The following is a 27,872-nucleotide window of genomic DNA, read 5'->3' on the forward strand; positions in this document are numbered from 1 at the left end:
TCTTATGTATTTTATTGTTTTATGAATTTCTTATATATTTCTTTGTTTTTTCGACCTTTTGTTTTATCATTTGTTTTTCTCAAAATTTATGACAGAACCTATTTCAAGCATAATTATGCTAAAATTAATTAGTTTCGGCCTCTGAAAGTGAAAATAATCATATCTTTATGAATAAGAAGAGAAAACTCCATTTGCATAGACTTTATACACAGAATCACGTTTTTGAGCCATTTTCGGTCTGACAGGCATGTATAAAAGGTCGCGCAGTGTCGTAACGGTATGCGCGATTTTCGCGAAAATGGTGTCAAAAGATGCGCAAGACTTGAAAGTAAAAAGTCAGCGAACGGCGCGGTCAAAAAATTTCGCGTGGCGGAGTAGTCGCGAAAAATGTCAAGGGGGGGGGTTGATTCAACCCCCCCCCCCCGGCCTTTTTAGGGTTAAAGATGATTCTATTTTCCACTGGATGTGTAAATTAATGTCTAAATCCGTTTTTCTCTAATGAGGGAAATGATGCTGCATGTGAGTTGCTGTGATATGACAGATGAAAGAAAAAAAGTATATTACAACAACAAAAAGAAGAATAAGGGAATTAGACAATTTTTGAATTGTTGTAGGGATTTTTTTTTGATGGTGTTCCTTTAAGATTATTTGCTGAAAATGAAGAAAAAAAAGTTTTTGTGGATGCCTGCAAACAGAAGTTGTATCACTCCTTGAATCTGTAGAAGCTAAGGAATTTTCTGCTCTTTATTATACTGTTCCCCTTGAAACAAAAGATTGCAAGATTCAGGTCTGTCTTTCATTTTCAAAATTAGCTGGTCATGGATATTTTTTTTTTCTTCAGCAAAAGGCCCATATTATCTAAAAATCCTTAATATATTTATATTTTTCATCTTTTGTAATAGAGAATGTTAATTATAGAAGAAAAAGCACAGCAATTGTTACACTGTCAAGAGATAAAAGCTGTATGAGGTAATGGCCATTGTACCATGCTTCCTTCAATGCACAATGTGCCCCGCCCTGCCTTGGTGAACTCCGTCCTGGTTTTCAAGTACATGTGACGTCATATACAAATTGTACATTGTATATCAGCTGATTTGGTCCCTGGCAAAGTGTGAACAGAGGTCGCTGACTGGACCCTTGTTCTCTGAGTAGCCACTGGTAGTGAGACCCCAGAGTAAACATCCATTCAGGCACATGCATACGTGTGAGTCACAAACCCCTCGGACTGTATGGGGGTTTCACACTTGCAGAAAAACTTGTATTTTTAAAAAAAATCTGAAATGCATCTGTTATTTAAAAGGGTTAGCGGGTTTACAGACATTAAGTTTAGTCGTCTTGCGTGCTGCTGTGATCTACAAACAGAACTCCACATGATGTCTGCATCACAAATACCATGGCCTATCAATCAGATGCTTGACTTTTGATATGCTCACGAGTGATAGCACATAATCTTATGCAGATGCATGCGTCGTGGTTCAAGCGACTACATGTACAACGTGAAGTTAGGCTCCAGCAACTTCCTCAAAGGCATCTTGTAGCCTACACTATTTGGTTGGAGTGACAGACCCTGAAATTATCGATCTGAAACACACGCTTAGAAACTTTAACGATGATCAAGTTCAAGTGTGAAATCCCTCCTTTGCTGTTCGGCCCTGCCGTTCTGGTCTTTTGAATCCACAAATTTATTTTGTTGCCTTGAACTTCACTGTACTACTGTATAGATGTATATGATCTATAAAAGGCTCTTATTTTAATTCTTTCGCATCTACACATGTGTGTCTGTGCCACAAAGTGTACCCAGACTGATAGTATGTCCCTGTATTTTTTTAGGAAGTCATTTTCTGAAGTGATGTACCTGATGGATTGCAGGGGGTACAAATTTGTACATGTGTGGTATATAAAACAATGTATTTTCTAGTCAGTGGATATTTAAAGGGATAATATAATATTGGTGGAGATGAGGATTGGGCTGTTAACTTTTTGCAAGATACCCAGAAACCACTTATGAAATGATACAGAACATGCCATTCTAAGACGAATTCAAAGTTTATTAGATGAAAATCGGTTTTGGAATGACTGAAACATCCAAAAACAGTAAAACAAAGCGATCCCAATAAAAGATGGGTCCCACTTTTTATTAGGATTGCTCTGTTTTGGATATCTCAGCCATTTCAAACCCAATCTTTATCGAATAAACATTAAATACCTCTTGGAAATATGTGAACTTTCATATTTCATAAGAAGTTTCTCATTATCTCACCAAAAATGTTAGAAACCTGAAGTTAGGTCTCAACCAAAACTATATACGATCCCTGTAAGGTAGTAGATTTATTTGTAGCAACAATAAGTTTTGAATCCATTGGCTAGACAGGATATATTGGATACGATGATGAAAATGATGATGGCGATGGCGGTGATGATGATAATGATTATTGGAGGACTGGTTAAAAGACTACAATGTGAGTCTGCATTTGAATTTATCAATGGCAGAAGGGGGACAATAGAATTGGGTGGTAGGTCAACGTATAGTGTACTTTGGCCTCTTGCTCACGTAGGTAGACTCTTGAATGTCATAGTGTGCTGTGTAAATGTCTTATTTGCGCAGACCTGACAGATCTGAATTTATAAGTGCCATCAGAAAAGATGAAACTGGCACGAAAGAAGAGAGGGCAAAAAAAAAAGAAAAGGAGAAGCAGGGTGGTCTACGAGGGTTTTGATCATGTCGCTGCAACATGCTCACAATTCTTGTGCTACATCCTCAAAAGAGATGCAACATCCTCAAGAATTGACGACATGCTCAAAATGAAATGTGATCAAGCATGTGAAAAACCTGTGCCAAACTTGAAAAACATCAAACTGCCGGCACTGGTACTTAAAAAGTTTGGGCACAAAACATGAGACAGAACATGGAATGTAGGCAGAATAACACAAAATAAGTCATGAAATATAGCGCTCTCACATTCAGAGCTTGCAACATGCTCAAGTTTCAAACTGTGGGCCACCGTGACTCAAATTTCAACCTGTGGACCACCCTGACTCAACATTTTTATTTCTTCTGTAAAGAAATGCGTATGTTTGGTCTGTAGGATCTTACATGTACTAGTAGCTTAAATACCAGCTTTTAACTGGAGGGAAAAGTAGTAAATTTTTGTTCACAGTGATAAGGTGTAAGCACAGACTGAAGTGCAGAAGCATTCCTAACTCCTTTCATCAGAAGCATTCCTAATCATTTCAATGTGGAAAATATGAACAAAATGTTCCCTTAAACTGTACTCAATTTTGAATTGTAAAGCCTGGGATGGTGAGGGGAAAATGTGATTTTTTTTTTTTTTTTTTTTTTTTTTTGGGGGGGGGGGGGGGGGTGTTCGCTTGTTTGTTTGTCTGTGTTTTGTAATGACTAACATTGCAACACTTGATTTATGATTAATTTGACCATTTTAATTTCAATCCTAAGCAATCTCTTTGTTTGTCAAACCTCTTTGTTTTACTATTATTTTGATATCTTAACCCGTTCAGAACGAGTCCCGAGTATACTCGGGCAGGTGTCTATGGGAAATGCGTGTTGTAGAAAAATCAGTCCGTCCTAAACGGGTTAAGTCTTAGTTTTATAGTTAGTTGAAAGGAGAACAATAGTTTGTAACATCTAGTTTCAGTTTCTGTTGAGTTTTTCAATGATTTTCCAAAATATTTGACCAGGTTTTACTGCGAACTCTACCCATGAAGATACATGATGTATTAAGGGTAATATTTCATGTCACTTTCAGTCCCTGAACATTTACAGTTTGCTAACTACATGTAACTTTCAGCTGGCCTAGTCTGGCTGCCTTATGTTGCCGAAGTGCCCATGTTGTTTGCGTCTAGTTTCGAGTGAGGCACGTCTAGTCTTTAGAGTTCTCAAGAGAACTTTGTGACGAAAAATTTGTTGAGGGAAACAGTTGTCGAGGAAAGCGTCCTCTGTATCCACTGACGACAAAATGGCATCAAACTAGCATTGTGTGTGTGTGTGTGTGTGTGTGTGTGTGTGTGTGTATGATTGCACTCATGAGAGTAATGACCCAGTCCAGTTTGTACATGTATGTAGTCTATGACCATCAGCCTCCATGAGCAAAGAGAGGACTCAAATGATTGTGCCTGGATACTGAGACTAGCATCTGTCAACCCACGTCACTGCCAGGCTGTTGGGCAATTTGTCACTGGGGTAACTTCACTTTTTTCCATCGACCCCCTCTGCGTTCCATTGCACTCTTCCTTGCCTCAAGAAGGTGCGGAGGTGAGCTCGCCAAAACCAGAAACAATTGCTGCATGAAACTTTCGCGAATTGCCACAGGCATTCAATGTCTTGTGTAGAAATAAATTTTTGCATGCATTTTACTTTCGCAAATCTTGGCTTCCCTCGAAACTCGTCGAAGTTTCGTGCACGCAAACATTTCTGTTTTTACAGTACTGTACCTCTATGCTTGGATCAAGCTTATTCCACTTTGGATTGTGAAACATTTCCAACCATTATGTCCTGCTGATGTTTTGTAGCAAGACTCAGGTTATGTTGCCCTTCTCTTTTCATAATATTGCTCTTCCAATTTTCCTGCATTGATTTGCACTGATTGATACAGCGTATGACATGCATTTTCCCCTTCCACTCTGACATCATCATTGTCAGCTTGTCCATTCATAGTTGACAGTTTTGACAATGGTCGTAAAAGGATTACACTCACGATGACCTATTTGTATCATGCAGAGCATTGTTGCACCCATTTCTGAACCTGTTACTGTCTTTATTGTGTTATTGGCTAGACATCATATGTACATGTTTAATCTTGGTGCGCTACATAGTATGTTAAAACCCCCCTTCCCTTAAAAAACATTACGGACAGACAGACAGAGAGAGAGAGAGACAGACAGACAGAAAGCAAAATCATTAGCTATTGGTGTGATTGTACTGAAAACCTGTTCATTAGACGATTTGCTGATTCACAGCAAATGCAATGAGGATGTCCCATACATACAGACACTTGAGTATTATTTTTAGATTTCTCTTTTTGTACGGTGTATTATGCATGTTTTCATCATTGTTGTGCAGTCTGGAAAAATTCAACGTATTTTTTCTTTTTTTTTTATACACCATCAATTGGAGGAATGTAAAAGGAATGTTTTGCCCTCATTAAATATCAGTTTCTACGTCTACAATAGAAGAGATACACAATACCAAGCGGTGCCATGTACAATTCTCGTGAAGTAGGTCGAGAGAGATTGGCTCGTATTCATGAATAAACCGGTGTCAGTCAGCCCCATCTCTCTCTCGCTTTCAGTCGAGGGTCTGACTTTTCCTTTCTAACGTGTGTTTTCTTTCCTTATCATCTCTTTGTACTCTGCTCCTATAAAGTTTCTATCGTTCCACTTCCCCCCTCACTTCTCGATCTGTCTTGAACTATTTATTCTGGTCATGGTATTTGTTTAGCCCCTCTTCACCACTCCTTTTTCCATCCATTGTATTGTGTGATAGAATCAATGTCCCCTCCTCTCCTACCTCTCTCTTGCCCAGCTATTGTGTCACATGTGAGCTGGTATCTCAAAATCACCACCTGGGCAAGTTGTGTCCATTTTCCAAAGTCTTGTCCGCATTGAATAAAATTTATAATACTGTAAACATTAAGACATTTTGTGGTTTTGATTTTATTCTTTTTTTTTCATATTACAGATTGTAGGCCTATACTTGCTCTCTGATACCAATGCAAACATAAAAATTCATAAATGCTGTGTCAAGTTGGTTTTTTCCTTTTGAGTGATGGTATCAATCATTGTGTTGCCAGTCAGCAAACTAAGAAACTTTGCATAATTCATCTTTATACAAGATTGCATACAAAAAAAAAAGAAGCATTGAAGCAACTATTCAACTTTTGCAGTAGTCGCTTGAAGTAGATGTCTGAAGTAATTGCTTTTGCAATAGGCGTAGTTGCTTGAACTGCTTGAATGTTTCGAGAATGAAAGTACAAAAGCTTTACACTGTTTAAGCTGTTATTTTCATGAGATTTTAATTTTTGCTTATCACTGTTGGGCAGGGATTTAACAACACACGAAAGTGTTGCCATGGGCTAGGGTAATAGTGCACTTTCCATAGCCTTGTGGCAATTCATAGAAACAGCATCTCACGAAAATGTCTGTGACTACCTCATTCGCGAAAATATCTGTATTAAAAAATAACAGCTTATACAGTACATGTTTGAAACATATCAAGAACAAAAAAAAAAATTCCTTTGTCCTTAACATTAAGAGTATCTGACATTTACGAAACATGTTATCATCTACATCTGTACTTACAGATGTTTGGTGCATCCTTTTGCTAGTAACGTGAAATATTGCAAATGCTGTAACTGTAACAATTATATGCTTACCATTTGCACAGTGGGGGTAAAGCTTTGCTTTCTATTTATTAGAATCTTAGTGATTTCTCCCCATACATATTTTCTGTCCATCTTCTTAAAGCTGTTCCAGGGTGTGATACTGAAAACTTAATCAAGAAGAACTCAACTTACAAGATTATACTTTAGACGACAGGTGTACCCCTGTGTCATGCTAATTAGTTCTCTTCTCCCTGGGCTATCTATAATAATCCATGTGTCTTTTTTGTTGTGTGATTGTGGAGTAGGGCCAAGTATTTCACTGGGGTAGCTGTGGTATTCATGTGGGTGGGTTTGTGGATATGTACAACTGTATGTGTGTGGGCGTGCATGTAATTTTTTTTTTTTTTTAAATACTCGAATGTGGTTTTGATGCTTCAATAAAATACATAAATGACTTTATGAATGTTCACTGGAGTGCCGATATAAATTGTATTACATGTGCGCTGCTTAGACCGGGTCTGAATCATGATAGTCAAACCACAGATTTCAATGTCAGATTGTGGAATATACTTATAGAACTTCATGTTGTAGGAAAGCTGGATGAGGCCTTGAATATATACTGCTTTGTCTTGCAAGCAGTGCAAAGGGTCTGGCCGCTGCCGCCGATTAGCCGGGAATCATATTTCAAATTGCCACAAGAAATGGGGCTCTGTTATTACTGTATGTGTGTTAACACAGTTCTGCATGAAGCACCCTCTTTCCTACTCTCCCACTGTAGCACCCCACCCCCCCCCCCCCCCCCCCCATTTCGGTACCAGGCCGTGCTTGGCAACCAGGCCTGCTACCAAGCTTGGTCTAGGGTTTTGGCGGAAAGCCATTGACCATCGAGTATCCGTCAGCCCGAGTTCCCATGTGTTGTATCCTTCCTGATAATGTTGGATGCAACCTAGATCAGTCTCATAATTCTTCATAGTAGTCAAGTTAATCCAACCCAATAAAACTTGATCAATCAGTTCAGTTACATTTAACATTCTATAACTTTTTTTTTTTACAGTCTCATAATTCCTCATAATTAGTAGTCAAGTTAATCCAACCCAATAAAACTTGATCAATCAGTTCTGTTACATTTAACATTCTATATCTTTTTTTTTTTTTACAGTCTCATTGATTAGTATGTTCTTTTGTGCATATTGTTTTGGCACTGTAGATTTATCTGCATGATGTAGGCCTACAGGTAGCTACTATGAGTGAATACATGGAAATATATTTGTGTGTATACTTTTTTTGTATACACACACACACACACACACACACACACACACACACACACACACACATGAACCAGTGCATATACTCTAAGTATATGATTGCAATCTATACCTGAGTTTTGAGTTCGTTTTATTAACTCTCATATTTTCTATGGCAGTCAGTTTGTACACAGTGCCTACTGTAAAACCAGAAATTTTCATGTGCATTTTAGTTTCACGTATTTCGCGAGAGCCAAGATCCTTGAAATGAGAATGCATGTGAAAGTTCTTGTGTGCACTATAAAGCATTGCATGCCAGTGGCAATTTGCGAAAATCTCATGCCACTATTTCTTGCTTAAAAGTTTTGTTTTCTGAGGTGGTGGGTTCAAAAACATTAAAAGGGAAATACAGTTTGTACACTCAGTGTTTGAAGTGGACCTAAATGAACAAGTTGACGTGAACCCCAACAAAACTGTAAAATGTTGTGCAATTCTGAAGTTTTACTGCTTTCATAAAACAGGGAGAATGGTCACATTCATGCACATTTGATGCAAATCAGATGAGTTACTGTCATTGTCTCACAAGCCTTTGATTGATTTACATGCCAAGTTTTCACTCAGTTTTTTTTTTTTTTTTTTTTTTGGGGGGGGGGGGGTTCTTTTGTGAAGTGAAAGAGAATAGATCATGTACCTGTGCATAGGTGTTGTCTTGTTTCTCAGTCTGAACAATCTTTATTCAAAGTTGTGTTTCAAATACCACCATTCCAAAAGAATTGTCACCTTATTCGCATCAGATGTGCCACTTCGGATCAGACAGCTCCTCGGTGGCGGTATTGTTCAGAGACTGTCTTTTGGAAAAGATTTCTTCCTTTCAAACATCCAGTCGGTACATGCCGCCATTGTGCCATGCTTGCCATGTTTGACTTCTTTTCTTTGTCTCCATTCCTCTGTTCTTTTCTTTTCTTTTTTTTTTCCATGTTCATGTTCAGTTGGTACACAAGCTGATGGCAGTGGTATTAGCTTGAGATATCTCGAACTTGGCTTCTTCTGCTTTGCAAATGTCATGTGACTTGCATTGGCTCAGCAAATGTACACTACAGTTGTTCTGTGTCTTGTTTATACACCCCACACACCCCTTGCCACTATTGTGTGAAGTGATGGTATGCTGCATAGAAAGAAATTGATCCATGATCATGCATTTTCAGTATTGATAATCTGCAGACCACCAAGGGAATGTTTATCTGTGTCATCAAGGCAATAACATTCCAACACGGACGTCATGGGTGTCAGAATAGATTTTTCTGTGTTTTAAAGAAGAAAAAAAATAGAAAGATTTCCAGTTCTTCGTGGTTAGAGACTGTGGCTCAATTCAATACCATAGATATGGAATCAAAGTATTCTTTGTCCATGCCAAAGAAAGGTGATGGGAAAACTCTATAGCACAACACGACAAGGATTTAAAAAATGGTTATAATTGGCTTTAAGCTGTGCATGGTGTACTTCAACTCGTATTTCGTGCTATCTCAGGGGCGTGGTGAAGGACGTACAGGTGTTAAGAATGATAGTAATGATAATGAACAAACTTGAATGCTTTACTTTCACTTTCTCCCGCTTTCAGTTTGTCTTATCATCCTTTTGTCAGATATTCCACTGGTATAATAATATTTGTCGTACAAACTTCGGCACAAATAGTAATGAATGCAAGCTGTCTGCTGTAAAGAATACAATTTTGTGTGTACAGTAGTCGCTGAAAGTTTACGACAGCCATCTTTTCTTTTACTGCTTCCAGTTCCATTCAAAAGGGAAATTTCAGAAAGTCTGACCCAAGGTAGGAATTGGGCGAAATAAAAAGCAATAGATAGTTTTGTACATGTCTAACAATATCAGTAGAATTGAGAGGAAACTTCTGATAGTTTCAGCATTAGTCAGTGGAGTCAGCTCCAAATGGTTTTCTTGATATTGAAATATGAGAACAATTCCACATACATGTTCCTCACTACTTCCTACTGAATACAAAAACAAAACTGTCATTTTCGCCAGAGGATTTTCCAAGAAGTTCAACTTCTGTTGGTGTGGAGGAAACAAGTTTTGTTCTTGATACTTTGTAAGTCCTGAATTGTCAAAATGTTGGAACTCAATTTGAAAAAACAAACAAGATAACTCAGTTAAATATGTTATCAAACCCACAGAAAAGTATGCCATGAATAACTTGTCAGTCATTTCATGGAAGTGAGTATTTGTGATGTCATAATACCTTTTCCATTTATTTTTATTCTATTTTTTTTTACACTTGCATGATTACAAATTGTCCCATAGATATTTAATAAATGCTCATTGTAAAGTGATTTGTTTCTCTTCATTCATGCACCGGTCTGATTGAAATTTACGAAAATACCCCTAGGGAAAGTCTCTGATTTTTTGAGCCAGAAATGCTGGCAACCTTGCCCTTACTCTTGTATATCACGCTTGACTGGTCAGATATTGATATTGTCTCGCCACAAAAAGGACTCCAACCACTCTTTTATGGAGCGAACTCTTTATAAATGTTTGCTTCAGTGGTTACCACAAATAAAATGTGGTGGGAGGATGCTATTGCAAATGAAAATGGTTATTAGAACGTTGTGGACAATAATGAAAAGTGCCTCTTTGATTCATCTGTCCAATTAACCTGTTAAGGATTGATTTTGCCACAACATACATTTCCCATAGACACTTGCCCAAGTATACTCAGCACACGTCCTCAACAGGTTAACATTTTAAATGTGCAGGCAGCATACAATATAGCATGCACTTCCACTGCAGAAGACCAGACAACAGAATTCAGCCGGGAGTTCATTCCCTAGTTTGAAAGAAACTCTTCATGCGGGTGTTCTCCGTATGAGTCCCAAATGAATCTTCTTGTCATCCCCTAAGTGGCTTGTATAAAAGGGGTATTAGACCCAAATTCCTCTGACTGGAAGTGGGGGGGGGGGGGGGGGGGGGGGGGGGGGGTATGGATAATGAACAAGACTTGCGTTGCTGAATAAATGATGTGCATTCCTTTATGTTTGACTGCTGTAGCGAATGTTACATGGTACTTACTATGTAGCCATCGGGGCACTGTGTAGACAAAAGGTTTGTGAATGCACAATAGAAGCAGAACCTTGCATTCCCCTCTATTATCTCTGCTGTATGAATGGAAGAAAGGGGAATGGAGGTGTTGGTGGGGGATGGCATTAGTGGATGAGGTTTAAGGGGTACATTTGTGCCCTCCTTATGGAATCACTATCTCACTTGTTACCTTCACATGGAAGTTAAAGGGTGTGTACAGTTCTGGTCGAGGTGATCATTTAGCTTTTAACATTTTGGAGATATTCAGAAATCACTCTAGGACATGTCAAAGAGGATGCAGTTCTAAGGGGTATCAAAAGTTTATTCGATGAAAATCGGTTTTGAAATGGCTGAGATATCCAAAAACAATGTGAAACAAAGAGATCCCAATAAAGTTGTGGCATGTCGCCTTTTATTATTAGCACTTTTTGGATATCTCAGCCACTTTAAAACCAGTTTTCATCAAATAAACGTTGACTCCTTCTTAAAATTACATGCTCTTTCATATTTCATAAGAGGCTTTTCATTATCTCACTTAGGAATGTTCAAAACATGAATCCCCACCTCAGCCAGTACTGTACAGTCCCTTCAATCATCAATGATAAGATCTTGCCACCTTAACTACGCTCGTCCACAAGGCACCTAATATTAAAGATTGATTTCTTCGCCCAAGAATCCCACTGAATGATAAATCTACAGAACTGGAAGAATATGTACACTAAGTGTACCTGATGAAAGTGTTACAAGAAAGTAGTGTGCAATACGCTGTAGAGGTTGACCCCGCGAAGGTGAGGGGGAATAAAGTTCACAAAGAGATCATGCTAACTTTTGAGTTCATTGACAATTATGCCCACACAATGCTAAACTACGAGAAGGAACACCTTCCCCACCCCATGCAGGGCTAATGGATAGAGCATAAACCATGAGAAATTTTGTGGTTCTAGTCATTGACTAATCGTTCAGATTAATAACTTTTAGTGTGTCAACAAGGGGCTAAACTATTATGAGCAAATCGTCCAAGTGTAACACTTCTAGCTAGGCTTGAAGATTAGGAACATCATCATGCGAACGTAACTGCTGACTGATAAACCCTGAGGGGCTTGTCAAAGGGCTGGGTCTGGATGGGTGGGGGAGGGGAGGGTGAGGGGCGGTGCAGCAGGAGTGTTGGCAGAGACAGGCAGTGCCAGGAGTGATAGACACTCTTGCCCCCTGTGAAGAAGAGAGGGCAAGTCGGGTGAGATGTCTGTTGTCATTAGTCTGTGTTGAAGTGGTGATCCTCTGGATGATCTGGTGATAAAGATCTCATCATACGTGACTGTTGTACCTGCCTGTCAGTGACAGGTAGTGATATCTGATGGACTGATTGTCATATTTGATTTGCTTTTATTTTATTTTGTTCCTGCATTCCTTTTTCCTACAAGAAAATAACAGAAATTCATCTGAGCAGACTTCCTGAGTAATGATTGCAATGTGCATATTTACATGGACATTGATTGATGGTTAACATAAATGAATAGAACTGTTTTTCTGAATAATACAAAAGGCTTTCAAGCAGGTGTCTTTACCCATTAAATGAAAGTAAGATTTCACATACCTGCTGTTCAAAAGACAAATTAATCAAATCTAGGAGAAACAGGAATGTAGGAGAACATTAATATAAGCACATGTTTGACAAGGATAATGCCCTCATTATTTATGCATCTACACATATTCATGAGTCTACATTTGTACATTGATGCATGTATATGCTGAATGCAATCGATTGTCATGCTTTCATGAAAATATCTACAGGATAGGCAAATCCACGAGTCATCATCTTTCATATCTTTTTTTTTTTAGTCCAACCCTGCACAGATTATATGATAAATTTCAATTTTAGATAAATTCCTGTATTTTATCATTGTTTGCTTGTTCAGATATTCTACAGTGTATCTCTTTATATCTCTCTCTCACTCCCTTCTTTTTCCTTTTTTTTCTTCTCCTTCACCACACTTGATTTCTGAAACATAAAAATCAGATTTACATGTACAAGTATATCGCTCACTTTTCATGAAAAGTGGAGTCTGTATAGTATGCAGAAACGAACTTGTACTACAAGTCAGTAAAAACAAAATGCTTCAAATGCCATGAATTTGAAATCGTTCTTGCGATTCGTTTATTCACAAATTACATAGAAGACGGTAGCCATGGTCTCTGCTTGTCAATTAAGTACACAGACATCCGCCTCTCAGCACATTCGAAGCATTGGATCAACATATAAAGAGAGAAAAAATGCAAACACCGCTGTTCTTGTAGGAACAAATACACTTAAATAAAATAGAACTATAGACAGTACATACAAAATAGATATAGTACCTACATGCTTCTAAATATCCAAAATTGGATCCTTTGGCATCGCGTACAGTATAGTACTTTCTTTGTCATTCAGAAATGTCCTTGCAGTTTGAAATGAGTCCTTCCAGCGTGTGTAACAAATTGTATTCATTTGATAATATCTCCTTTAAAGTGATTTTGCAAAGTCTAATTGTTTGAAAACCTAAGATGAAACCACTGAATCTTGTTGAAAATAGTGCAAGGGGGTGTTCCCGCTGAATTGAATTCCTCCCAGAAGCTGGCTGTGGTAAATCAGACTTATTTGTCAAATCTATTCACAGAATGTAGATCTGCCCCACCGTCGCTTAAAGGAAAAAGACGCCGCACCCCACCCCCACCACAACCACTTCCTTTTCATTTCCTTTGGAAAGACGGATGAGCGTCATAGAAACTCCCTAGCTACGATGTAGTGCCACAAACTTGACGCTGAGCATGCCATCATGCTGTGCAATGGACACCTACAGCACTGTGTTGGACCAATTTTTATCGTAGTACAGAATTGTGCTGCTTGTGATGAAAAGGACATTTTCTGCACTGTACAGTTGTATGCTTACAGAAGCTTGTGACCTAGAGAAACATGTACAATGTCTGGGGCATGAAGGAAGGATTCTGCCCAATGAGAAAACCCTTTACCTGCTGACATGTACAAACGTATGTCAATGGCTGCACAAGAATGGAATGTCATTCATCAATGATTCAAGTTTTATTAGCATTGGCTTTTTTTGCTTCCCTCAAAACATTCGAAATGAAGGGGAAAAATATACAATTTCATCAACTGCTATAGCATATTTTCCTTAATAATGCTCAATTGATTTTCTCCAACATACATATAAGTTCACCCGCAGTAGAATGAATACATACCATCATAGGCCTCAAGAATAAATACTGCACCATACACATCAAAATGGACTCGGTCAAAGCTCAGTCTTTGACATACATTCTGTTTGAGATGAGTGAATGGATGCATTTTGTCTGAATTTAACCACAAGATAAAATTTTCGCAGAGAATTTCTGAAAGCCTGAGAAGTGGAGATTTAGAAAATTGCCAGAAAAGGACTGGAGAACTTTAATGATCAGTTTCAAGATCTCGACACAGACATCTCTGTAACATTTAGGTTTACATGGTCTTCCACAATTTTTGTTTTAATGCAATATCTTAGACAATATAAATTAAGAATATATTGGAAATGTGGCAGCGAGCAGTGACAGCAATATGAAACGAATATTGTACAAAAGTTGTTTGTTTGCTGACCCCCAACCATGGTAAAGCTTTTGAGGTCGTAAAGTGGCTTACAATGCACACATTCATGTACATACTGTACCCCTTCCAATGACACTCTTGCTTTCACTTAGTTTTGAGACAGACATCAATTCATTGATGTCCAATTGCAATGTTTGTGTTCTTTCCTTGTGGTCAGAAACATTCACTCCTAAATGCATTCTACACTCCAGTTGCCTATCATATGGGTTAGTCAAATGCAAGTCAGTAGTTGGATAGATGTAATCGCGGGATAGTGAACTACAGTAGGTGTATCGTTCGCACAAAGGCAGAATATTTTGCTTTGTTCTCCGGCTACTTAATCTGGTGGGAGAAAAGTTTTGTTTGAACATATGGCAAACAGCACTTAATGATATCTCTATGAAAATAGATGGAATAGATTATTTTCATTTCCATGCTGTTGCTCAGTTGATTTGCAATATTATGTTCATAGACATGACGTAAGGAAGCACCTCGTGATGATACCGCTGTGTTTGTTTATGTGTGCATGAGGTAAAAAAAAATGCTGTGTTTGTTTATGTGTGCATGAGGTGCAAAAATCGCTTTGTATTGTCGATGCGATGCCGCAAAACTGCTTACCTGTGAAAATCCGAGCATGTGTTCCCTGTACTTTGGCTAACCCATATGATAAAGCAAATGGTAACAGTTTTAGTCAGACAATATAATATACAGAATGCTATATACCATCATGATTTAAAGGTCCGTATATTCCCTTGCCTCTAGAAATCATCAATTCATGTACGTCATCAGTTGTGAACCTGAACAACTCGGCACAGTCTCTTTGGTGTTTATGCTTCTCTGGTTCTCGAGTAGTATCTAACTCTAATAAGTATTGTAAAAGTGGATATTTTTGCGCAAGTAATTTTTAGCGCTTGGCTGGGTAAGATGAATTTCGCATGGTTCTAATTCTGCGGAATCAGGACATTAAACTATTGGAACATATGGCATACAAAAATATATGCGTGCTTTTATTTCCATTCTAGCCTCTGGTTGCGTGAAATGCGCAAAAATCTCCACACCACGAAAATTTTCACTTTTACAGTATGTTGCACCTATCAGTATGATGGTTCTGTTCATCTCAAATTGCTCTATGACATGTGTGGTAACCACCAATACTTTTATGACAAAAAGATCTTGGACCATAAAGCTCAACAGAAGTACATGTACGTAGGCACTGGATTTAATGTTTATTTAAAGAATTCTAAATGTACAACAACCTATTATGTCCATATTGTTTGAAGAGCATCAAATGATATACAAAGACACATCAACTAATATTAGATTTTCTGACAATCTGTTTGTTGTTTTTTTTTAAATCTCTCTCACAGTTCCTGCATGTAAGGCAAATAGGTAGGCACTTTTAATGGTGAGGAGTAAATGGTTAAAGGGGCAATACCATTAGCAGTGTAGAGAACACTTCTTAGATGAAATCCCCACAAGAACCTGCTTTGTAATAAGTATGTCATTTATACAAAAAAAAAGGTATTAATAGTACTCATGATAGGAAAATAAACAGTTTAGAGTTATACATTTATATTCTCACAAGACAAAGACCCCATAGTCCACTGTATTCACATTTTTTTTTTAAAGTATGAGAAGGCAAGTTGACAGGCATATGTAGCAAAAAGGTCAAGGGTCAAGGAGCATTGCGGATGTCAAGTCAGCCTGCTTAAATGTGATATCGAGTCCAATTTTAAAACATGAATACGTCTGCAGATTGCCATGCAATGACATCTTACCTTGGTTAGCTTGAACTATTCATCTATTACAGCATTAAACCGCAGACACTTAAAAAACAAATAAAATATTGTACTAGATAGGTGAGTGTTGGTACTGCCTTAGACGAACTGTCAAATCTTATCAAAAGTCAGTCAAGAGTACACTGTACTTGCCTAATAACACATCATGCAAAATTCTATACATTCCGATCATTCCGATGCAATACTTGGGCTCTGTAACAGAGGAAGTTTCACTGGCACCACAAAAGTAAGAAAGCTGTAAGTTACTCTCACAAGAAAAGTATTTGCAACGAGCTGTGTGTGGTCAGGTTGAATCTTTTGTGTGTGTGTTTTCGTGTGTGTATGTCAGGGTGGGGAAAGGAGGATGAAACATATGTTTCAGTCTACAAGTTTATAACTATGGGTTATTAAAGTATGTGTCTCAGCACCATGTGAGATCAACTGAGGGTTTTTTTTTTTTCTTTTTTTTTCCTTCTAAATTTTACAAGGGTATATATATTTTTTTGAAGCTAGTCACTGAACTATGTAAGGCCAGTTTCTGAATTACATTGTACCTGTGTGGACAGAACTTCTACTTGCCACATAGGCCTACCACTTAAAAGCGGTGCTTCAGGGTCTTTCAAGAAATGTTCAGGGCTGCCATGAATCTTAATCCTGTTTACTGAGTCTGTTTACTTGTCATTTGCATCTTATGCCACTGTCCTGACCCACAACAAATGAGATTGTGGAAATGCTTACCCACACAATGACTTTGTAAGGATGGATCCACTCTTCTTGGCTATTACTCTATTTATTCATTGGTTGCTGTACACATTTTTTGTTTTCATTGCTCTTATTAGTTGACAATTAATTTTGAATACTGCTCAGATTCGATACGTGACATATAAGGGTTTGCGATGCAACAGAACAGGTGTATAGATTTTCTTGGAATACAAATGTAACTTTACTTCCCATCGTACCAAAAGCAACACAAGTGTATGTCACTCAGTCAAACCTGTGTTTTTTTATGAGCCAAATGTAATTTCATGTTGCTTGGGTACATAGCGCACATTTAGACAATTGGCCAGGCATGTTCCATAACAATTTCTGGGATTCATGTTCAAAGAAAGAAAAAAACCTGTGTAGATCAGGTGACCAGACAATCATTCTTAGGAAAGCAACCAATTCATTCCTTTGCATTGATTTTTGAACAATAATTTTTAATGATATTGTCAAATACTAGGCTTTAATGAACACCATGTTGCTGTCAGGTGGACATGCTGGCAAGCACCATTTATAAGGATTACGTTTCAAGTGAATTTATAATCATTACATCACAGAATGCTTATGTTGGTGAATTCAAAGACCAACATGCAGGTTATCACAAGTAACCTTTTTCTGCTTATGCACATAGTGGAACTAGGAACTGGCTCATAGTTAGTTAAACATTAGTATCTCACATGTCCTTGGCATTAAGACCTTTTTGAGACAAGATACGCTTGTCATTCATTATGTTACATCTGTCTTGGTATTGTTCTAATAACGTCAACAGCAATTTTAGGACAACAGCTGGTTCCCCCCCCCCCCCATTCGTTTTCCAGACTTGAATGAGTTTACCAGACATGTGCTATGGACTTGCCACAAACCACATATTACATGTGAGAGTAATTGTCCAAACATTCAAAAGCCAGTACTATGATATGTCATTGGGGCTCTCTGCCTCAGAGGTATACACTGGCTCACAATCTCTATTGCTGCTCTCTTCTTCCACTGCAACATTGTCGATCGGGGGTGGGGGTAAGGCCTCGTCCCTCTCGGAGTACGGCGGAGGCGGTTCGTCGGGGATGGGGGGAACATGGGCACCCGTCCCAGAGATTGCACTGCGAAGAACGTCTGAAAGAGCGGGGTCTATGGGGTAACGAGTCCCGTTGGACACAATATAGATGGGACCGTTACTGGAGGGATGTGGTTCGGGGAATGCCCCATCTGCTGTGCTATTGCTTTCTGGGCCCGAGCGATATAGGACCAACGCGTTGGCAGATGCCGCACCCTGCTGCCGGCAAACATCCTGCTGCTTTAGGGCCTGTAAAACATTGTTTATTGCAATGGGATTATGAGCCGGTGCAGCAGCCGCAGCTTCCAGGGCTTCCTCTGGATCAGATGCACCCACCTCTCCAGAGGCTGTCCCGCTGTCCGCGGACGGTACCGAGAGCACTATGATTTCGTGGGCGGGATTATTGGTGGGGTTAACTGTGTCTGGCACTGTCTCCGTTGTGGTTGCCGTGGGTGAGGCCGTTGAGGATTCGCTGGAACTAGACTGGCGGTGCCGCAAGGTGCGAAACTTATAGCCCAGGGTGAGGAATATGATGAGGAAGGCACAGACACCTATGACAGAGCCCAGGATGACTGCCGCATGATGGAGGAGTTCATTGTCATCGGGCTTCTTGCTGGGATAATGTGGAGAGGTGCCGGGCTCAGGCCTGGTGGGAGGATGGCCTGGCTGGGGGTGTGGCTGTGGGCGTGTCTTCATTCTCTTGCATTTCCTTGTGAAGGGGCCATCCCAGTAGGGAGAAAAGGCCTCCACACACACACTATACCAAGCACCTGGTTGCAGATCAGTGAAGGTGTGCTGAGAGGACCCCGAGCGATAGATTTCCTTCTCATCCGAGTGGGCATCATCACGCTGTAAGTATAACATATAGTACGCACCTTGTTTTTGGGGCTGCATGGTCCAGTAAACGTCAATGGTATCATGGGTGACTTCCCGTTTGTAAATGGTAATGGTGACTTCCCCTTCATCCTCCTCAAACTCTCGGAGGTGAGATGTGCCAACTCTGATCTCGCACCTCCGTCCAGTGGTGAGTGGGGGGCAAATGCAAGAGGGGCCCTCCGGACGCTCTACACACTCGCCATCGTTCCAGCAGAAGCCTGGATAGCATTCCTCGTCCGCAAAACGCTTCTCGCGCTTTTTGCACTGTAGCCCTTCAAGAACCTCGCGCACACTTCTCCCTGCATATTTTAAGGGCAACGCACACTGTGTTTCATCAAGTCTCAGCTTGGCGCCGGTCACAGGCCGCAGTTGACTACTTGCCAAACTTGCCAAGTTGCAATCACACACTAAGGGATTATGTCTTAGATCTAACACTCGTAATTTCTGAAAGGAAGCAATACTGTGTCTGTGTAATCCTGTTATTTGGTTTCCTTGCACATGTAATTCTTTGAGCTCACGAAGTTTCGATATCGCGTCAAAATCTATATTCTTTATGCTGTTGTCATTCAGATACAATACTCTAGTTTCTGCGGGAAGCTTGCCCGGCACTGTCGAGAGTTGCAGCGAATTGCAAGCCACCGTGTAATTGAAGCAGCTGCACCGTTCAGGGCAGGGGTGCAAAGTCCTACCCCTCTGCTGCCGCTCGGTGGGGCCCGGCAATGTCCTCCCGTGGCCCATGTCGAGCAAGAAGAGCACAGCCATCCACGTGAAGATGATGACAGTGAATAGCGTCGTCATCTTGAATGTTCTAGAAGGCTGACAGCGAGAGATGTTTATCCATGCTGATGTTATGAATATTCATCACAGGGCGATCGATCCTGCAACTGGATAAAAAAAACAAGAAAAGAAGCCACGTGGCAAAGAGAAAAGATTAATCAGTTAAGCATGTTTTTGTTTTAGGCATGCTTTGTTAGCATTATTATGATTTTTGCTATTTAAATACTCAGAATAAATTACAAGATTAATTCTCAAAAAAACATTGACCACACCCAAACCAAGCAATTCTGATTAATGTACTAATGTGAGTGAAATATGTTTGCAAGGAAACCTCTTGTGTATGCGTGGGGGGGGGGGGGGGGGGGTGATGAATAAATGATGAGTTTGATAGAAGAGTTTGTTGGAACCAGCTTCTTTTACATGCTTCAACTCCTGCCAGTTTCTAGTTGAATGGTCTGCATGACGCAGGCATTCCAACCTTTAGTTCAAATCTCACATGAAAGATTTGTGGAGTTTCAGGTCATTGGAGTATACCCCCTGTGCAAGTTTGAATCATGCGAGGTTTGAGGCACACAATTTTTGATTTGTTTTGAATTGTATGTAATGTGCAATATTTGCCTAATCTGAAACCAGTGTGCTTTCTGTTATTTTTTTCTTTTCCCAAATTTTCTCATTGTCTATTCCACCTGCACTCTGTCTTGCATCTTGTGTCCCCTGGCACAAATTTCAGTGCAATCCCGTGGCATTTGGGATGCCGTTGAAGATTGTGAAAATCCTGATCTTCTGGATTTTCATTCAAGGAGTGAACAAATCTAGGGGTGGGGGGTAGGGAGGGATCCAAGTTTTGATCAATTGGTTCAGACGCAAGGGGCATTGTAGGTCACTGACAGAACACCTAATCTCTGCTTGGCTCGTCAACCCAGAAAACCGACGTGCTCTTGGACATTGGAAAGGTGGGGTAATTGTTATATTTGTGTGATTGGCGACCAGTCCTAACAATTGTTGACATATGGCACAGACATCATGTTGATTACTCGTGGGGTCTGGAAAAGAAAAGTATGTACATTTTCTTGTCTGAATGGAATAGCACATGCTAGAAGTCTTTGCAGAAAAGAGAGGGAAATTTGTTTCAGAATGATCGATGACGATTCACCCCCCCCCCCCCCTCCCCTGCAGGAGATGTTACTATTGAGTAGGAAGTGTAGATGTGCCCTGTAAAAGAACTGGTTATGTTTTGAAAGATATATTTACAGTATATAATCAAGGAACAGTGAAAATGTTGATCCAAAAATGGACATGCCAGGATTTTCAACTTCCTTCCTCGCGATGACATAAATTTAGAAGCCTGAACTAGCGAGATTCTGTGGTATCATATCCGATTAGCTACTGGGCTGCAATTGATGTACACTGTAGGTCAAGGAATAAAACAGCAATGAAGGATCATTTGTTACCATGAACAACATTTCCTGTTGCTGACCATGTTAATTGGTAAGGAAGGAAGATGTGATACTAGTAGTGTACGTGCACTCTGGATTAAAATCATTTTCTTGTTACACACATGGATGTAAATTTCCTTTTTCAATTTAGATGTGGATCAGTTCTGGCTCCCAGTCAAAACAACCAAAATGGACATTGATCATGCAAGTTTTATCTTTTCCTGACACAGAACTGCAGATTCACTGCTGGTCCTTGATTGCTTACCAATTACAACCCTGACTTGGGGAATCTAATAACCATGTTGAATGCATGTTGCTACAAATGTACGGGCTCAGTGAGTACATATCTATTGAATTAAAATCAATAGATATACTCACTGAGCCCATGATATAGCATTATACAAGGTGCATGTATTTCCCATTATAACCATGCCCGTGGAAAACCATATCCCTAGGCCTACTTGGTGGGATATATTCTTCAATGCTGATCATTTGGGGTCGTATAAATTTGTAAATGCTGTAAACACAGCTGTCGAACAGTTTAAAGTTGTGGATCATTCAATTATGGGAACAAAATGAATTCTGTCAACAAAAGTTAATCCTTGTGACAGATGTGCATATAAAGCAGTGCATGTACCAGTAATCATGTACTGTAAACCGAGGAATGTTCGCGAGCATTTTAATTTCACGAATTTCGCGAGCGCCAAGATTCGCAAAATTAAAATGCACGCGAAAGTTCTTGTCTACACCGTATGCATTGAATGTCAGTGGCAGTTCACGAAAATTTCATGCCGCAAAAAAGGCCATCGGCTCCAATTCGCTAAAAATTCATGCCGCGAATACATCATGTTTTACAGTACCTTTGTATGCTGGGCCATACATGTACAGTGTAGGGTAAAAACGTTAGGCAGGGTAGAACAAACTCTTAGTTATTGTATAATCTCATTATGATTTCATCGGCCATATGCCAAAAGGGCACTAATAGTGTACAAAGTCTATGGCGTTAAGGGCCTTTTGGCATAAGGCCCTTTTGGCATAAGGCCGACGATTTCATTGTTAAATTCAATATGGTCTGCTATTGATATAATCCAAATATCAGTCTGCGCTGTGCAGATATGACTTCATGTAAGTTGCAGTCAGTGTCTTAGGAAGTTTATCTGTAATTCTGTTTGTACTGTATGAGTGTAACACTTTTACATATTGTATACATTCTGTCAATTTTAGGATTTGGCATTTTTTGCTAGTAGATAGAATTTAAAAAACTTGTCTCTTGTTATGTGAGTGCTGCTTGCCTGAACATTTTATCTATCAATGATGGCTCTGGATACATTATTATGTTCAAAGCTGTTCATACAAATGTCATGTGAAGTAGTTACTATTACTCAATACAAGTAGTAGTTATGATTATTCTTGATACATCATTATCATAGAGTGTACTTCCCACTCTGGCATTATTACCAGTAGTATTTTTTAATTTTATTTATTTATTTTTATTTTTTTTTTAATTTTTTTTTTGGCATAGAGAATAACATTAGAAATGTTTGAAATCTTATTGTTTATGGTTGCCCCCTTTTTTTTTGGGGGGGGGGGGGAGAGAAAATGTGATCAGTGTCGCTACGGTACCCACTGGAAATGTTGATCTTTGTGTAGTGTTGGAAACAGAACATCAATTAGTAAGTTAGGCAATATACCATATATACTTACAGTGCTCACTCCACGCCATAATGTGCAGAAATGCAACAGCCAAATTCTGCAGTTTGCAGCAATTACTCGTTAGTTTGGAATGCGTAGGCATGATATGTGTTGGCCAGAGGTATTGTCCACGGAGGAGTTGGTCTTGAGGCACACAGGGACATCGATGTCATCGAATGTCGTGGTTTCAGGCCAGGGCATGCATCCTGATATAGAGTTCAACGTTAAATCCAAGAATTTTGACCCGTCACAGGCATCGGAATATCATGCCACTGACAGAGACGCCAGAAAATGGTCATACTCTCGCGCTGCATGTGGATACTGAATGTCTCTGGGTGTCAGTTGGCACGCGATAAAAGGAGAGCGGCACATAACAGCAAGTGGCTTTAGAAAATCTCCGTACCAGGCATTGCCTTTCCCTAATGCATGGACGCTTTGCACTCAGCCCAATCTAAACACACACACACACACACACACACACACACACACACAGACTGTGCGTGCATGGCTACACCAGGTTCCTACCACTGGCAGTGGAGGTACAGTTGGCGATATCACCATTACCACAGGGTCCTTGTATCAGTGCGCACACTGAAATGCTTTCATTCACAAACACACACACACACACACACACACACATGCACCACACACACACACACACACACTATACTCTACAACCAGGTAGAATGGGTGCTGTGTAATTTGCATGCATAATTAGGGACTTTTTTACCAGTCTGTTGCTTGCTTGCACACACCAGTGGGTCAGTGGTGAGGGGGGACAATGAATGACGCTCATCTCACGTCACTATGAGTGCTATTGTGTGATGCTGTTTTCTTTGCGTATTGTGTGTGTGTGTGTATTGTGTGTATGCCTGTGTGTCGCAGTGTATGGAGAAAACAAATTTCATTGGCCGCACTTCTTTTTTTTTCTGTTCAGGGGATCAGGGAGAAACAAAAACTCAAAAGAAGGGAGTGTGGGCGAGCAGTGGCTTTGGGTAATGGAGCATGAATAATTTCAAGAAGGCTGTGGAGATGGCATTTAAAAATGTGACACATTTTATATCGAGTCTTATATAAATGAATATAAGGGTCATATCTTTTTCTTGTTTTTGTAAATTTCATAAGCAGTGGTGCTAGAAAGCAAAATGTAAAAGTCTGTCCATATGAGCTTATTATGCATTCATCTAATTCATTGTTCCTGGGAAGGATACTGACAGTAGGATTTGAGAGATCAATTCCTGATATAATAGGTTGATTGCTCACGTGTTTGCAACATGTGAACTGGAATGGAAATTAATTAATTTATTAGCTTTCTTCACAGAGTAAGGAAATGGCAAAAAGCTATAGAAGAAAAATATAATAGTGTCTCATATATTTCATTTTTTATGTGAACTGGAAAGGAAATTAGTTAATTTATTAGCTTTCTTCACAGAAAAGGCATATGGCAAAAATCTATATAATTTTGTTAGGTTCATTACATCCACTACCACTTTGTTTGTCAGAGGTCATGGTAGTGTTGTTTGCTTATGTGTGTGTGTGTCTGTTTGTGTTTTACTTTTTAATGTTGACCAGAATCAGGATGTGGTATATATTTGTGGTCATTATGTATGATTGACGTAGGTATGATTTGTGTAAGATAAGCACAGTGGAGCCAGGTACAGTATTTGTTGGCCGAATGATATGTCCATAATTGTTACAAAAGAAAAGTTTTGCATTGAAAAAAAAAAAATCAGAAAGAAGGGAAAAAAGTGAATATGTGATGATGATGACACTCAGTGAAAAACTTTAAAAAGTTTGTTGCTAGTGAATTTGAAAGTCAGCTTGATGTGGAAAAGTTGTCAATAGCCCTCCCTGAAATTTCGTGAGTACTGTAATATTTCATCATTTGCAATGATAGTATTATGTGTATTGAAATGTTCAACATGATTTTTATTTAAGCTAAGCTTTTGTATTTTTTTTTTTGTCAATTGCATTGCATCAAATTTTCCTGAGAACCATGACTTCGGTAGATGTACAAAATATTTAGATTTTCTCTCTGTTAGTATCTATGACAATGATGGTAGTGGCAATGGAGGTATTGCTACTATTGTATTAATGGTAATTATTTTGATGGTATTATTTATAATGATATTGATAAAATTATAAAATGGTAACAGCATGACTACTACTAATATCATATTAGTAGCAATGATAAAATATTTGCATTTGAAATGATTGGTCTCTTATACCCTTCTTCTCTGAATTCAGTACCATATCCTGGCTGATTTAATTAATATGATAAAGCAGATCTACCGCTTAACATTTAACTGTATTTTTTATCATTTTCTAATTACTCTGAGTAGTTTTCAATTCAAGCTTACAATGGCTTATTTTTTCCTTCCGTTTAAAGTTGTTTCTGTGAATTGTTTTTCTTGGTTTACCCTGTGCCGTATTGCAATACTTGATGCCATTTTTACCTCCGCTGAGGAAGGAGGTCATGTTTTTCATTGTTTGTTTGTTTGTTTGTCTGTCTGTCTGTCTGTTAGCAAAATAACTAAAAAAATTGTGAACAGATTTGAATGAAACTTGCAGGAAAAGTTGAAAATGACACAAGGAACAGATGATTAAATTTTGGTACTGATCCGGGAATTTTTATGGATTTTTGAAGGATTTTTATCTTTTGGCAGATAGGATCAAATAAACTCAGGAGTTAAGCTGTGCATATAAGAGGTTTGCTTAAAGCTAAGCTGATGATGTAAACAAAAGTCTTCTATGTTGAGAAATTGGGCGCTTTTCAGCATACGTGTATGGGTGGAAATGAGCTGCCTGGTAGAGGCCTGCACTCTCTGAGTGCTTTTCTAATCCTGCTTGTTATGTCTAGCCAGCTAATGTATTTCTTATCCACCTTCTTTTCCTTGTGTGATAGCCAGTGTCATTTTGCTGTAGATAAATGGGCATCATGTATCCTCAAATGTTTGTAATTGAGGCTGATGTGCCTGTTTGACAAAATAGACCACACAAAATAGACACCACTCTCTTATCTCCTGATGGGTTTGGGTTGTGATACTTACAGTAAAATATGACACAGTCACTTTTTCAGTAAGTCTTTGCTTCTATGACAATGCCCTCTATTTACAATTGACAGTTAATTGATATGCACTTCTTTTAGCTACTTCACAATAGTTACATTGTACTGAAAATGCTACGAGCTTTCACTCTCTAACTTTATAAAATGTTTTGAAGATCTTGTATGTCTCACTTCATTTGTCACATAAACAACATGTAGGGCCAATATGTGCTTTTAATGTTTTCTTGCCTTTTTTTTCTGTAGGCAAAAGACCATCTGTGTCTTTTTCTACTAGCAATACTTCCTCTAGTCCCAACAAACTTTTGAATTGATGATACTGGCAGAGCTCAACATTAGCAGTGACCTGGTGGCCCGGGACCACTAAAAATTAATGTTGGGCCTCCAAATTTCCTTAATAGTGGCCCAATTAGGCATCTAAAATTCAAAAGGAATTATCATATATTTCTTTCATTTGGGGGCCACTACGTTTCTTTTTCGGGCCATCAAAATTTCCTTATTTAAAGAGTACATACATGTATATTGGCCAGAGTGGGCTACCAGTGAGAAAAGTTAGTGTCCAGTTGTGTATGGGTAGAGGATGACAATTATACCCTTATTGCTTGGACTGGCTGCAACTTAGTGCAAGAAGGCTATGTGACCACATTACCACACTTCAGTAGTGGTTTTGTACCAGTGCCCCCCCCCCCCCCCCCAAACATCCTAACACTGCATGTCACCAAGACTTGAGGTTTTTTTTTTGTCCGGGAGATGAGAGTGAATCTCCGTGGCTGGCTGGTCTCAGCCGATTATTGGCCCCCAGCAGAGAGAGGCTTTCAATACCATCCTTGAAGAGTGTTTTCTTCGTGCCATGCCGTTCCATGGTAGCAGTCTCGGCCGGCGTTCGGGGATATCTGCGTGCCCACAGTCAGCCGGCACTTGTGTGGTATCTCCTTCATTTCCTCAAAGCAATGTGATTTCAGGAATTAGGGGGTACTCATTCGTGGCCACTTTTGAATCACCAAAATATGAAATGTGCACCAAATATACTCACTCTTCAGTGTCATACTTTGCCACAAGCTTTCTAGCCAATACAGGATGCATACTTTTCTCTACATCAGCCACTATGTGCTGAAGAAATGGCAATCAGCATGACTGTAAATTTGTGCAGATAGTGGAGGAATAATCTATACAGAGGAAAGGCTTGCAAAAATAAAAAATGGAAACTGTATGAAAGAACAAACAAACAAATAAGCAACCATAGATTGTTACATTGAGATGATTGTGTTAACTGCATAACTTCAAAGTGTTTGTGATTGGACATTTATTGATAAAAAAAGATAAAAGAAAAAGGCATCCTGAAACTTAGAGTGAAAGGAAATTCACTCATCAGTTAGTGGATGGATTACACAATTTGTATGTATTGAAACACCTGAATTAATCTTTCCGAAGTTTGCATGTATAGTTTGTGGTGCTTGGCTGTATCAGGCACAATCCATACCAGTACCCTGGAAGGATATATGCACTAGATAGACCTTGATATGAAATAATTAGAGTGTTTGGGAATGTGCCAATGGAAAGCTGGCTGCTGCTCAGCTAGAAGCATAAGGTCTTTGGCTCCACAGACTCTGTGTGTTAGGCCTACTTACTACTTTCTGTTACTCACTGTACTAAGTGAAAGCCATATATAGATCACATGCAAGAGACAAGATGAGACTGGTTTCGGTATATTTGATCTTGATTCCTAATAGTCGTAAGGTAATTTATCTTTTTACCTCTGTCAAGGGAGGAGGTTAAGTTTCATCGTTGTTGGTTTGTTTTGTCTGTCTGCAAAATAATTCAAAAAGTTGTGAACAGATTTAAATGAAACTTGCAGGAAAAAGTTGGTAATGACACAGGGACAGTTGATTTTTTTTATTTTTTTTTATTTTAGTGATCTGGGATTTTTTTTTTGATTTTTGAAGGATATTTTTTGGATCTTTTGACAGAAAGGATCAATGAACTCAGAGTTCAAGCTGCACGTAGGCCTATTTGAACCTGTAGGCACAGATTTGTCCGATTTTTCCTCATCAACTTTCTCTGATATGTTCTACTAATATAGCTGCATTAACTCAATCCTTATGTATTTGAAGGTGAACTTTTTCTGTCAGTAGTGACTGACAGTGTACA

General features: G+C 39.1%; 2 protein-coding genes across 2 annotated transcripts in view; one reads left to right on the plus strand and one right to left on the minus strand.

Moving 5' to 3' along the window:
• LOC139737457 (cytokine-like nuclear factor N-PAC) overlaps positions 1 to 27,872 on the plus strand; it is an 80,445-nt gene that overhangs the window by 33,322 nt on the left and 19,251 nt on the right. The window lies entirely within an intron of this gene.
• LOC139737503 (uncharacterized) lies at positions 15,411 to 23,054 on the minus strand. The gene is made up of 2 exons (XM_071648174.1): positions 22,673 to 23,054; positions 15,411 to 19,639 (listed from the first exon to the last, which is right to left on the minus strand). The coding sequence occupies exon 2, from the start codon at positions 19,551 to 19,553 to the stop codon at positions 17,739 to 17,741; it is 1,815 nt and encodes a 604-aa protein (XP_071504275.1). The 5' UTR covers positions 19,554 to 19,639; positions 22,673 to 23,054; the 3' UTR covers positions 15,411 to 17,738.

This window comes from Diadema antillarum, unplaced genomic scaffold (genome assembly GCF_040938485.1).
Source record: "Diadema antillarum isolate AM-2024a unplaced genomic scaffold, OU_Dant_1.0 seq00000693_RagTag, whole genome shotgun sequence".
Classification (NCBI taxonomy): domain Eukaryota; kingdom Metazoa; phylum Echinodermata; class Echinoidea; order Diadematoida; family Diadematidae; genus Diadema; species Diadema antillarum.